Source organism: Schistocerca cancellata, unplaced genomic scaffold (assembly GCF_023864275.1).
Source record: "Schistocerca cancellata isolate TAMUIC-IGC-003103 unplaced genomic scaffold, iqSchCanc2.1 HiC_scaffold_1101, whole genome shotgun sequence".
NCBI classification, from domain to species: Eukaryota; Metazoa; Arthropoda; class Insecta; order Orthoptera; family Acrididae; genus Schistocerca; species Schistocerca cancellata.
The window spans coordinates 2267461-2280450 of NW_026047100.1; the positions used below are offsets into that span (position 1 = coordinate 2267461).

The 12990-nt window shown below is 43.0% G+C and overlaps 1 protein-coding gene across 1 annotated transcript in view; it reads right to left on the minus strand.

Moving 5' to 3' along the window:
* Positions 1–1323: 1323 nt before the first annotated feature.
* Positions 1324–12990, minus strand: part of LOC126155890 (poly [ADP-ribose] polymerase tankyrase-1-like) — a 41544-nt gene continuing 29877 nt past the window's right edge. Inside the window, exon 3 of the mRNA XM_049916261.1 lies at positions 1324–1705. Within this exon, the coding sequence (XP_049772218.1) occupies positions 1324–1705 (382 nt within the window). The remainder of the gene's footprint in view (positions 1706–12990) is intronic.

Sequence of the window (12990 nt, forward strand, 5' to 3'; positions counted from 1 at the left end):
GTTTATATTACATTGACGCTGTACGAGGACTTCGAAGATACACTGTAGGCGCCATTTGGTTCTGAGCTGTAATTCAGTATTTAACCACTGGGACTGCTGACTGCATTGTCGTCTTACTTATTTTTGCAAACTGCAAAGTTTTTTCCGTGTGCATAGTCATTTCAAAGAATATTACCAGCGCCATTGGTTTTAGTTCTTTGGTAGTGTCATAGGCGTAACTTCCCTATGTCGGTAGCAGAGCTAGTGAGGGATGTAGTCCCGCAGACCGTAGCGCCGCCGGGGCAGTGAGGAAGCTGCCGACAGCGGTGCCTGGCTGAGGGAAGTGCACTGCAGACGGACGGGAGGGGAAACGGGAAGAACGTTGGCAAATTTACTCTGTTATTCTGTAACATCAGAGTAAAGGTCCACATCGCCCGGTAGGTGGTGGCGCGTTTTGCAAGAGCAGATTAACACCTGTGTGGGAATTGTAAGATATGAGGTTGTGCTTTGACTGCGTTTAGTTAAATGTGGACAGTCTGTGTAGTTGCAGATGATAAGCTCGTTATGTGGTGAGAATATTGCTACTAATAAGACACTATAATTAAACACAGGAAGCACAGTACTGGCTGGCTCTGAGCACTATGGGACTTAACATCTGAGGTCATCAGTCCCCTAGAATTAGAACTACTTAAACCTAACTTGAAACGTCCCCTTTGAACATTTATACATGACTGTGCTTAAACTGACACACAATACTTTTAGCGCAACGCAATCTGACTTTCAGAAATCCCTACAAAAGAATGGCCCAGACTAACATTAACCTATACCTTTCACAAATCACTTACCTCACCAAAAATCTTCGTTACTCGAACTACTGCAATACAGAGAGCGCCACTACTGCCAGCTAAATAAAAGATTCAAACTACTGAAGGCACTAACTACTGATAGGCATAGTTAGCAAATGAAAGATTTTAATAGAGAACAAACAATGTATTTACCTTAATGATCATAATATATATAGCAGTTCATGCCAACCATTTTTACAAACTTTCAAAACTCCGCCATGTCTCTCCCCACATCCACCACTGCTGGCGTCTCACCTCCAACTGCGCAACGCTACGCGCTGTTCACGTCATCTAGCGTTGTCTCAGTTTTGCCGCAGTGTTGAGTAGACTATTTGTGTACAGTATGCTGATTAAGGAGGGGTAAAACTAGCGACTGACAGTACGATAGAATTTTTGCATACTTTGTTTACGAAACATGAAAATCGGATGTGGGGGAGCTATGTCAGTTAATTTTTTTTTTTTTTTTTTGGAAGACAAGTTTGCTGGACTGGCTGCCTCATCATGACAGCATCTCCATGAGCCTCCTGTTGTTGAAGTCCCTGGCGAGGTCCAGTGCTGTGCGCCCGTCGTTTGTTGTGGCCCCCCTGTCGGCCCCCGCCTGGAGGAGCGCAGCCGCCACTCCCGCGTGGTCACTGCACGCCGCAAAGTGCAGCGGCGTCCACCCACCGCTGCTCCTGGCGTTGGGGTCGGCGGACGCAGCGAGAAGCAGCCGCGCCACGGACGCGTGGCCCCACACGGCAGCCCAGTGCAGCGGCGTCCTCTGCCCATTGTCCCTGGCCGCCACGTCCGCCCCCGCGGCGAGCAGCACAATCAGCTCCCCCACTGCCCCGCGCTTAACTGCGTCTATCAGCCGCCTGTCTCTCTCTTCTGCAGAGAGGCTCCTGCACAGAACACAGAAACTCCCACCTTCTGCTACAAACACACGACGATCTCCTCTCACACACAATGAGGAAAACTGCCACACAAGGAAACATAACTTTTCTGAATACAAATCTGTCCTGAAATCAGCCTGCTATATTCCCCCTCCTGCAACACAAAAAAGTGTGCAACTCTGCGTCCATGAAGCTACAGCAGATCTGTTCTATCCCCCTTGCAAAAAATCGTCATTCATCGTCCATTAAAAATATCATTATACAATTTCTGTAAAAATTATGTTGTCACATTTTGTCACACTGATTCCTGGAAGTCACGTCCTTTGATCTCAGGACGCTATAGCTAAGCAATCGCTCACCTCCACTACAGCACAAGCTTCTTGCAATTAATACTAGTTCTGTTCCAGAGGCCACATACAAGAAAAATCCCATCTCCAGGTTTTCAAACAGGCACTATCAGCAGATTTCTTGACACAGCCTCACCAAATACTGAAAGCTTCTGACACACAGACAACGATTTGTTCAAAACTTTTCAGACATAACAAAGAGCGAATTGGCAACTCCTCTCCCATAAAAAAGTGTGTGTGTGTGTGTGTGTGTGCGTATGTGTGTGTCAGATTTTCTGTGCCTTATGGCATATGCACATGTGTTATCATGTTCTATCATGTTCGAAGCTATCCGAACGACCTGAACAGTGTATTGTAAGTAATCTACATAACGTGACCTCTGGTCTGTTTTCGGTACAGTCGTTTCACTATACAAAATGGTTACTGGAAAAGGCCACAACAGGTAACTGCTCTGTGTGACTAACAGTCTAGATGCAAATTAATACTACGATAATACAGATACCAGAAAACACTTTCTACAGGTTACACAGTCATTACGTTCCAAACCCAAAATGGAATGATCTTATGGCATTGTTGGACTCGAGGCCCCATCAGGTGAAGTTCTGCCGCCGATTGCAAGTCTTACTTCAGTCGGCGCCACATGGGCGGCTCGTGTGCCAGTTATGAGGATGATAAGGACAAAGCAACACCCAGTCCACGAGCAGACAAGATCTCCAACCCAGCCGGGAATTGAACCCGGGCCCGCTAGCATGGGAGGCGAGCACAGTACCACTTAAAGAAAAAATCTCATTTTGTTCGTAACTGGTAGTTGTATTTTTTCGGGGCAGGCGTCCTATGACACTTGTTGAGGTTCTTCATTGATACATTAACCCAATATTTTTTTTATTACAGAGGGCAGCTATCCGTCTTTTTTTGTTTATTACCAGGGCAGCTAACCCTTTTTATTATTATTATTATTACCGAACAAGCTGAGATACCGAGCCAGCATACCACCCAGCTAAGCAGGCGATTTATTACGATAACCGACGTTACAAAAAGCAACTTTCACCTTGAAACTATGACACAAAAATTTTTTACTGCACTAGGCTCTCTGAAAACATTCCAGCAAATATTATTCCTGTTAACCATAAACACGAAGTATCTGATATACGGTTTCTGTCACAAGTAACAAAGAGTGCATACGTTTGAACTTGAAATGACATGTCAGTTTTCGTGTTGACCGGAGATTCGAACTCAGCACTCACTCGGATGGTTATCGAAGCACAATTAAACGTCAGAAATCGTCATTTTTAACCAGTAGCGAGATAACAAACTGAAATGACGAAACGAGTGTGTTTTGCCTTACTGGAAGTCGAACCCTGCTCCTATTGTCGTTGACTTGTAGACACGAATAGACGTTATGTATTGCTTTATTTTAACAACAGCAAAATGTGCACATGTCTGAATTGTAAATAACCCGATGGAAATTACTGTGCTGACTAGGAATCGAACCGTACACACATCGTTGTTGACTACAAAGAGACGTTGACTATCGAATTATTTTTTACCAGTAGCTAGAAGTTGCATGTTTCAATCTGACACTATACGTCGTAAAGTTCTGTGTCTTATCTGGAAGTCGAAACCAGTATCCATCATTATTGTTGACAAAGCCCGGAGAGGTGTAAAAATCATAAAAATTTGTCACACGTAGTTTAATGTGCGCGTGTTACAACTTGAAATGACAGACCAAGATTCGAACTCAGACATGTCTCTTTTGTGAAGATTTTGATGGCAATGTATTCATGGGGAAACAATGAAACGGTAGAAACCTATCTCATCAGTGGGATAAAAGGTGACTAAAAGCGAGACTTGAATATTTCCCACATCTCAAGCTCTATTACAATAACAATCAAGTGCCCTGTGACCTTCCACGGCGATTGGTTCATTGATTTAAAAAAAGTCGCGTAAGAATGGTCGCTAGTGACTGACTTTCAACCTGGCATGATTTCAACCTATGTCAGGGCCCAACCTATTACCGCCTCTCCTCTACATTATTAGAAGTGGAGAGATGCTGTTTGTGCCTGTTAAAAATGATTGCCTGATGTGAGAAACGAAACCAGACGTTCAGCATAGGTAGCAAGAATCATTTCAGCGTTTCCAGAATGAGATTTTCACTCTGCAGCTGAGTGTGCGCTGCTATGAAACTTCCTGGCAGATTAAAACTGTGTGCCGGACTGAGACTCGAACTCGGGACCTTTGCCTTTTGCGGGCAAGTGCTCTACCAACTGAACTACCCAAGCACGATTCACGCCCCGTCCAAACAGCTCTACTTCTGCCAGTATCTCGTCTCCTACCTTCCAAACTTTACAAAAGCTCTCCTGCGAACCCTGCAGGGGACGGGGTGTGAGTTGTACTTGGGTAGCTCAGTTGGTAGAGCACCTGTCTGCGAAAGGCAAAGGTCTCGAGTTCCGGTCTCGGTCCGGCACACAGTTTTAATCTGCCAGGAAGTTTCATATCAGCGCACACTCCGCTGCAGACTGAAAATCTCATTCTGGAATCATCCCCCATGCTGTGGCTCAGCCATGTCTCCGCAATATCGTTTCTTTCAGGAGTGCTAGTTCTGCAAGGTTCGCAGGAGAGCTTCTGTAAAGTTTGGAAGGTAGGAGACGAGATACTGGCAGAAGTAGAGCTGTTTGGACGGGGCGTGAATCGTGCTTGGGTAGTTCAGTTGGTAGAGCACTTGCCCTCGAAGGCAAAGGTCCCGAGTTCGAGTCTCGGTCCGGCAGATAGTTTTAATCTGCCAGGATGTTCCATTTAAACGTTGTTTTCCTTAACTAATAACTCTTACTACCAATTAAAATTAATGGAAGTGACGGGATTCGAACCCACTACATGCAGACTAGATACTGCGGCCTTAAACCCTTTTTTCGTTTTATTTTTTAACCACTACACCATTCTTTTTTCTACACAATATCCTCTGGGCCAAAGCTCTTTTTTTTTATTTTCTTTTTAGGGCGTCAGTTCCAGGCAGGTGGCGACGAAGAGGGCTGGGGTCAAGAATTCAGTGGCCTGTCCACCAGGAGCCCCCTACACCTATCTGCTCTTTTTGTAATCTACTGCCTTTCTTTTTGCGGGAAACGCTGGTCAGCCCCAGGCAGGCTGGGCAAGGAGGCCAGCGGTCGAGGGTTCTGGGCCTGATCACGATGCATTCGCCATACCTGTCATCGAGTCGCTCTGTTATTTTCGTGTATGATCTTTTTTAATTCTTCATTCCGAAGACCATGTACGCACAGAAACTATCTCAGTTGAGTGACGGCTTCGAAGTTCGTGTACACGATCATGTGTTTTCTGATCTATTTCGCAATGTCGTGAAAGTCACCCAGCGTGTCAGTTTCCCGAGGTTTGTTTGACAAGTTAGTCTTCTCTTAACTCCTATACCAGTTTCCTTGGCGCTTCAGTGTATTATGTCTCTACATTCACAAACAGTTTGGATAACTGATCTGTCTTTACCTGCACTAGACTGATGTGGGCCAGTTACCTCATGTGTTATATTTAGCCTGTGGGCAAGAATGCTCGCAATAATTTTGTAAAAACTATTTAGGAGAGTAATGAATCGTATGTTTTTATGGACACACTGTGAGGGTGTTTCGGAACTGGCACCACGATTGCTTCCAAAAATTCCTTTGAGGCTTCCTTGTCGGAATTCATTAGTTCATTGCGTACTAGGGGCAGTTTAGATTTCGTCTGCGCCGGGAAATCGTGGTAAAACTCTGCCGGGAGACCATCAGGCCCTGGCACTTTGTTTTTGGAACTCGACGCAACTGTCATTACCAGACGCCGAGATGCTGCCGTGCTAAATCCGCCTTTAAGGTTTTGTAACAGGTCTTTTTGGCCTTCGAAATTAACAGCACTGCCCGACATTAAGTCAGCAAGATAGCCACAGATTTCCTTCTTAATGCCGTTCTCTGATTTGAAAATAGTCCTGTCAGTTATTTTAAGATCTGTCATAATTATTCTGCCCCCTGTCTTCTGTCCGCGTATGACACGAAATATTGAAGTTTGTTCAGCGAAAACGGCACGCTGCGTTCTCGCACATATTTAGAATCCTAACTCTTTTCACCTCAGAGTAGAAACTTTGGATTTGATTCGTTTGATCGTAAACTAATTTCCAAAGCCAGAGGTGTCCAGTTTGTGCAGGTCCCAGCTGTTTCCCTGCAACCGAAACTGTTTCCCCGCTAACAATCGTTCATCATTTTCCTTAGTCGCGCTTTTGCGCATTTTAGCCACCAGGTCAGGGAAGAATTGTAGGATGTGAACTTGGTTCAGCATTCCTGTCAAGTTTTTCCGAAACGATCGCGGCATTCGGCATATGGCAGCTGAGCAGCGTTTAGCTTCCGTTGCAATTTCTGACGCTGTGGGAACCCTGTCTGTCCATGCTAGAAGTGCACACAAGTGCAATGCGCTCGTTACAGTTGGTGGGCCACACCTCTATGTGCAGCACATTAGTCTCTAAGTCGTTAGACACATATAGCCTATCCAGACGACTTGCCGAGCAATTGGCATTTGGCGTAGGGCCAGTCGTGTCACGGTTTTTGCGCTCCCATGTGTCAGTTAAATGGAATTCTTTAATTATGTATTCTAATTCAGAAAACGAGATAAAATTATGGAATTGACCTGTGGACCAGGACCGTAGGACACATTTGAAATCTCCAGCTAAAATGATTTTATCATAATGAACTGCGAAAACGGGGACAATTTTGTATTAAAAAGAAAAAAATGTCTGTTCGGTTTCATCGGTTGCCACTACCAGTTGGAGCATATATATTATTTATCAGGATTTTATAAACAGTACAAGCGATACCTCTATTACGTGTGAGTCGTCGAACGTGATTGACTATTACACCCTCTTTCCAGCTGCAGCATTAATTACGGCGGTATAACCCAAGATATCGTGTAGTCCAGTGTCCGTTACTCCTTGAAGTAGAATAATATCAATGTCCACCGCATATAGAAACTATTTCAAGCTCCTTAATTTTAGAGAGCTTCAGTCCTGTAGGCTTGAGACGGGTTCATAATGTACTGCATTTCATAAATTCAACTCTTTCATCACAAGCAGCCAGCGTAAGCATATAATATACTGTTGATGATTAGTTTCTACATTACATTTTTTTTATATACACGAGAGAGGCTATAAAATTATGTTCTGCTCTAATACAAATTAATTACGGTTTATCAGGATACACTTATGAATAAAGTGTACTTTAATAAAACAAATGGTATCTGTAACATGAGCCTACACAAAACAACATTCATTAGGATTATATTATGCGCTTTTGACCCCCATATGGTCTGTGTCTAGGTGAAGTCCTGTGTCCTACCCAGGAAGTATTTCGCAATTACCAAAGAACTTTATAAGCCTTTCAGTGTGAGCAAACGGAAAAAGAAATGCAGTTGACAAATTATTCAATGCCACACTTCATCAACTGAATTTTCTGTTTAAAAAATTGAGATGTGTGTCGGTATAAGCAGGAAAATATAATTTTTAACAAGGGTACAGAATCACAATTTGACAATTTTTCACCTTTAGATCAACAAGGTACTAAACTCAAATTGTGATGAGACTTAAGATTGCGACTTGCTTAGTGCTTTTCGATCTGAAAGCCTATAACTCTGTAAGAGAAGATGTAAAAAGCAGACAAAATGACAAGGCTTCTAGCGTAATTAGAACGTATGGCTAATGCATCGTTCCCGGCACAAACTAGCCACGTTACCACTCAACTGCCAGCTGGAGTGGCCGTGCGGTTCGAGGCGCTACAGTCTGGAGCCGAGCGACTGCCACGGTCGCAGGTTCGAATCCTGCCTCGGGCATGGTTGTGTGGGATGTCCTTAGGTTAGTTAGGTTTAATTAGTTCTACATCTACATCTACATTTATACTCCGCAAGCCACCCAACGGTGTGTGGCGGAGGGCACTTTACGTGCCACTGTCATTACCTCCCTTTCCTGTTCCAGTTGCGTATGGTTCGCGGGAAGAACGACTGTCTGAAAGCCTCTGTGCGCGCTCTAATCTCTCTAATTTTACATTCGTGATCTCCTCTGGAGGTATAAGTAGGGGGAAGCAATATATTCGATACCTCATCCAGAAACGCACCCTCTCAAAACCTGGCGAGCAAGCTACACCGCGATGCAGAGCGCCTCTCTTGCAGAGTCTGCCACTTTAGTTTGTTAAACATCTCCGTAACGCTATCACGGTTACCAAATAACCCTGTGACGAAACGCGCCGCTCTTCTTTGGATCTTCTCTATCTCCTCCGTCAACCCGATCTGGTACGGATCCCACACTAATGAGCAATACTCAAGTATAGGTCGAACGACTGCTTTGTAAGCCACCTCCTTTGTTGATGGACTACATTTTCTAAGGACTCTCCCAATGAATCTCAACCTGGTACCCGCCTTACCAACAATTAATTTTATATGATCATTCCACTTCAAATCATTCCGCACGCATACTCCCAGATATTTTACAGACGTAACTGCTACCAGTGTTTGTTCCACTATCATATAATCATACAATAAAGGTTCCTTCTTTCTATGTAATCGCAATATATTACATTTGTCTATGTTAAGGGTCAGTTGCCACTCCCTACACCAAGTGCCTATACGCTGCAGATCTTCCTGCATTTCGCTGCAATTTTCTAATGCTGCAAGTTCTCTGTATACTACAGCATCATCCGCGAAAAGCCGCATGGAACTTCCGACACTATCTACTAGGTCATTTATATATATTGTGAAAAGCAATGGTCCCATAACACTCCCCTGTGGCACGCCAGAGGTTACTTTAACGTCTGTAGACGTCTCTCCGTTGATAACAACATTCTGTGTTCTGTTTGCTAAAAACTCTTCAATCCAGCCACACAGCTGGTCTGATATTCCGTAGGCTCTTACTTCGTTTATCAGGCGACAGTGCGGAACTGTATCGAACGCCTTCCGGAAGTCAAGAAAAATAGCATCTACCTGGGAGCCTGTATCTAATATTTTCTGGGTCTCATGAACAAATAAAGCGAGTTGGGTCTCACACGATCGCTGTCTCCGGAATCCATGTTGATTCCTACATAGTAGATTCTGAGTTTCCAAAAACGACATGATACTCGAGCAAAAAACATGTTCTTAAATTCTACAACAGATCGACGTCAGAGATATAGGTCTATAGTTTTGCGCATCTGCTCGACGACCCTTCTTGAAAACTGGGACTATCTGTGCTCTTTTCCAATCATTTGGAACCTTCCGTTCCTCTAGAGACTTGCGGTACACGGCTGTTAGATGGGGGCAAGGTTGTAGGTTCTTGGCGACTGATGACGTCAGAAGTTAAGTCGCATAGTGCTCAGAGCCATTTGAACCATTTACCACTCAACTAGCGAGCCGCTACCGCTGCTAGCGCGCTCTTCTCCATTAACAGAGAGACTAAGTAACGTTAACGTCGAGACTAACTGTATGTTCTCTGTGAAGAGAGCATAAGCGACGCGCCCGATTGGTCGCGGCACAGTTGAAGAGTAGCTTCAAGATTAGCGAGTTGTATAGCAGCATCGACACAAGTTACTTGGCTTCTACAATCTATGTAATACGGACTTGGGAATTCTTTATACTGAAGAACATCGGTTGCTTTCCATGTCGCCCTTTCCTTGCAGCACATTAGTGTAATTCACAAAGTTAAGTATTGCAATCTTATCCTTTTGTAATAAAACTCATTAATACGATTTGTTTGAGTGCTGTCTAGGGATCCGAGAAAGCAGGTTCCCCTGAAACGCCATATTCAAGATTAGGCAGGATTTAACAAAATGTATTCTGCAATATTTCCAATATATTGGCTTCTACAATCTATGTAATACGGACTTGGGAATTCTATATACTGAAGAACATCGGTTGCTTTCCATGTCGTCCTTTCCTTGTAGCACATTAGTGTAATTCACAAAGTTAAGTATTGCAATCTTATCCTTTATTAATAAAACTCATTAATACGATTTGTTTGAGTGCTGTCTAGGGATCCGAAAAAGCAGGTTCCCCTGAAACGCCATATTCAATATTAGGCAGGATTTAACAAAATGTATTCTGCAATATTTCCAGCTCTCCATTTAGATCAGCGACAGGGGAAATACATCTGCTCAGCTGAAGTGCTGAGTTTTGTAGCACTCGGCAATCTCGTATTGTGAAGATGTGGAAAAGCTGTTTCCTACAGCACTGACTGGCACCCAAGATATTTGTAGCATAATCCAAAGTTTCATTTCCATTTCTGTAGGTATGATTGGGATCGAAAGCGTAGTTACGAACTCAACGACTGTGAATCGGTCATCATAAATAAGGAGCAGAGGGAATTATTTGGATGGTCCTACTCTTCAGTTGCTGTTGTATCTATTTCTATTTTTTATTTATCTTTTTTTGTCTCACGTGCACTACAGACATGCAGCTCATTCACCAGGAGTGATTCGCTTTTTTAGCACCACCTGACACTATTAACATTATGACTTAGAAACACTATTTTTAATATTATTCAATTAATGCACTTTTCCTTGTGGATACAGAAATTACCTCTTACACATGATAAGCTAAAATCCGGTTAATACCGATTCTAAAAGACATCCACAACTGAACATCCACAAAGATGTTTCATAAACTGCGAATGACACAGTTTCATATCTGAAAAGGAAACACTACAAGGAAATCTTATCAATCATCAATGAGTACATTGCAAACCATATGTGGGAAACCATATCGCTGACGATACTGTAATTCTTATGTTTAGCTTTCGTGTCCAATCAACCAGTGAATAGAACGCAATGAAGTGTTCGCTGTACCAAGACAAATGATTACAACTTACCATGCTAACTTTAAAACAAAAGTCTTTTACAATAAAACTAAGTTCCCATAATACAAACGCCCTTAAATCGTCATGAAATGGCCAGATATTGTGCGCTTTTTGTACAAAAACAGTCTTCGACTATGTGGAGTCCACAGTCGCAATGAAGTTGTGTTCCAGGACGACAACGAAACTATGGGCAAGCAGCGGTGCAGGCAGACACACAAACATCAAGTTAACAAACTATTGAGTGCCCCAGTTAAGTCACTACTGTTGTCTCTGCGGAGAAAACTAAATATTATCTATGGAGAAGCAGAAAAAACAGCATTAACACGTTTGCAAATCCGTAATTTTTTCACTTTTAGATCTGCAGTGTATTGAATCAAGGTAGGAAGAAAACTTAGGCGGGAGAAGTTTTCTAAGATTTCTTTACTGCTTGTGGATCTTCCTGAGAATAACTTTGTCACAAAAGAAATAAAAGAATTGTTTCCAGCGAGATTTCAGCCTCCATCTACCACAGTCTCCCCTCTGAAGGGTCAAAACTTAACCCTCTAGCAAGACAAGTGCCACGTGTAGCTCTCTCATTACCTCTGTGATGGCCAAGTTGGATAATTTTCAACGTAAAAGGTGAAGGTTGCTGTAATATCAGATAGGAACGAGCTTTCTGGTCTCGAAAACATAAATCTTCTGACGTATAGCGCCCCTTACGCATTACCCATTCAGAATATTTAATCCAAATGACTGGAAAACATAAAGTGAATGTGTCAGGATGATTCTCTACCATTCCAGAAACTAAGTCGAAGGTCACATTGCTGCCAAACGTATTATGGGAAGTTGTCACGTCTGTAGCTTGTGGCAGGAAAAATGTTTCCTTCCTTAGCTGTATCTTGAGCGTCTCTTACTTCCTATTCAGAGACACAGAATGGGAACGAATTTTATTTGCATTTCTGTTAACTAGAGTTTGAAGCTAAATTCTCGATATCAGTAGTTTTTCGATTCACTGATGGCAGCCAAACACCTTCAATTATGACCGATGGGAATTATTTGAGTGGTGCAGCTCTTCAGAGGCTCTTGTATCTTTTTTTCTGTCTTTGCTTTCAGGACACAATTCTAGAGCTGATGTTTGTTGTGTCATTACAAACCATACTTAATCTCTGATAGAGAAAAATTTGCTGACTATATGTTAAATGCATCGACAACCAAGACCCTACACACTTTACAGTTGCCGCATTATGCTTGGTAAATGAATGTAGTAACTTCATAGCTGTGATAACAGTAGAAGACAGTCAAGAAGTAAGGATCAATGACATATCGATACTGTAAAAGTCATAATTAACGCCTCAAGCTGCTAATCCAATTCCTACTTGAACAATCATTTTTCCAATATTTATGCACTGTTGGACAGAACCTTTTCTTTTCCACATCGCTCCCTGCAGAAGAGCTCTCCTGCACCATTCCACCACATGTTCTAGATGGCGGACTAGTTGCAAGTCTGCTCCATGTATTCTGTTACATTCGTATGACTGATTCTGTGTCTCAGTGTTTTCGGCTTTTAAGAAGGGTGGCAGAGGTACAGTTGGCATAGACGATTCCAGCCAGAGTAAATCATGACCAGACAGTCATCCCGAAATTAGATATTGGTTCAAAAAATGGTTCAAATGGCTCTGAGCACTATGGGACATAACATCTGAGGTCATCAGTCCTCTAGACTTAGAACTACTTAACCCTAATTTACCTAAGGACATCACACACCCATGCCCGAGGCAAGACTCGAACCTGCGACCGCAGCAGCAGTGCGGTTCTGGACAGAAGCGCCTAGAAACGCTCGGTCCCAGCAGCCGGCTAGATATTGATTTGTAAGGTGTGCCCAGCATCAGATGTAGAGTCATATCACAATTTAGTTATGATGATGAGTGAAGTGACGCTTAAGAGAATTGTCATGAGGAATCAATATGTAAATAAATGGGATACTGCAGTAACGGGAAATGGAATGGGAATTTAAACTTCTATCAGGCTGTAGACAGCGCGATAATGAATGCCATTGTTGGAAGTTCAGACGAACAATGACTGACGTCTCTGAAGAAGCCAATAATCAAAGTTTGGCAGCCATATGTACCTAC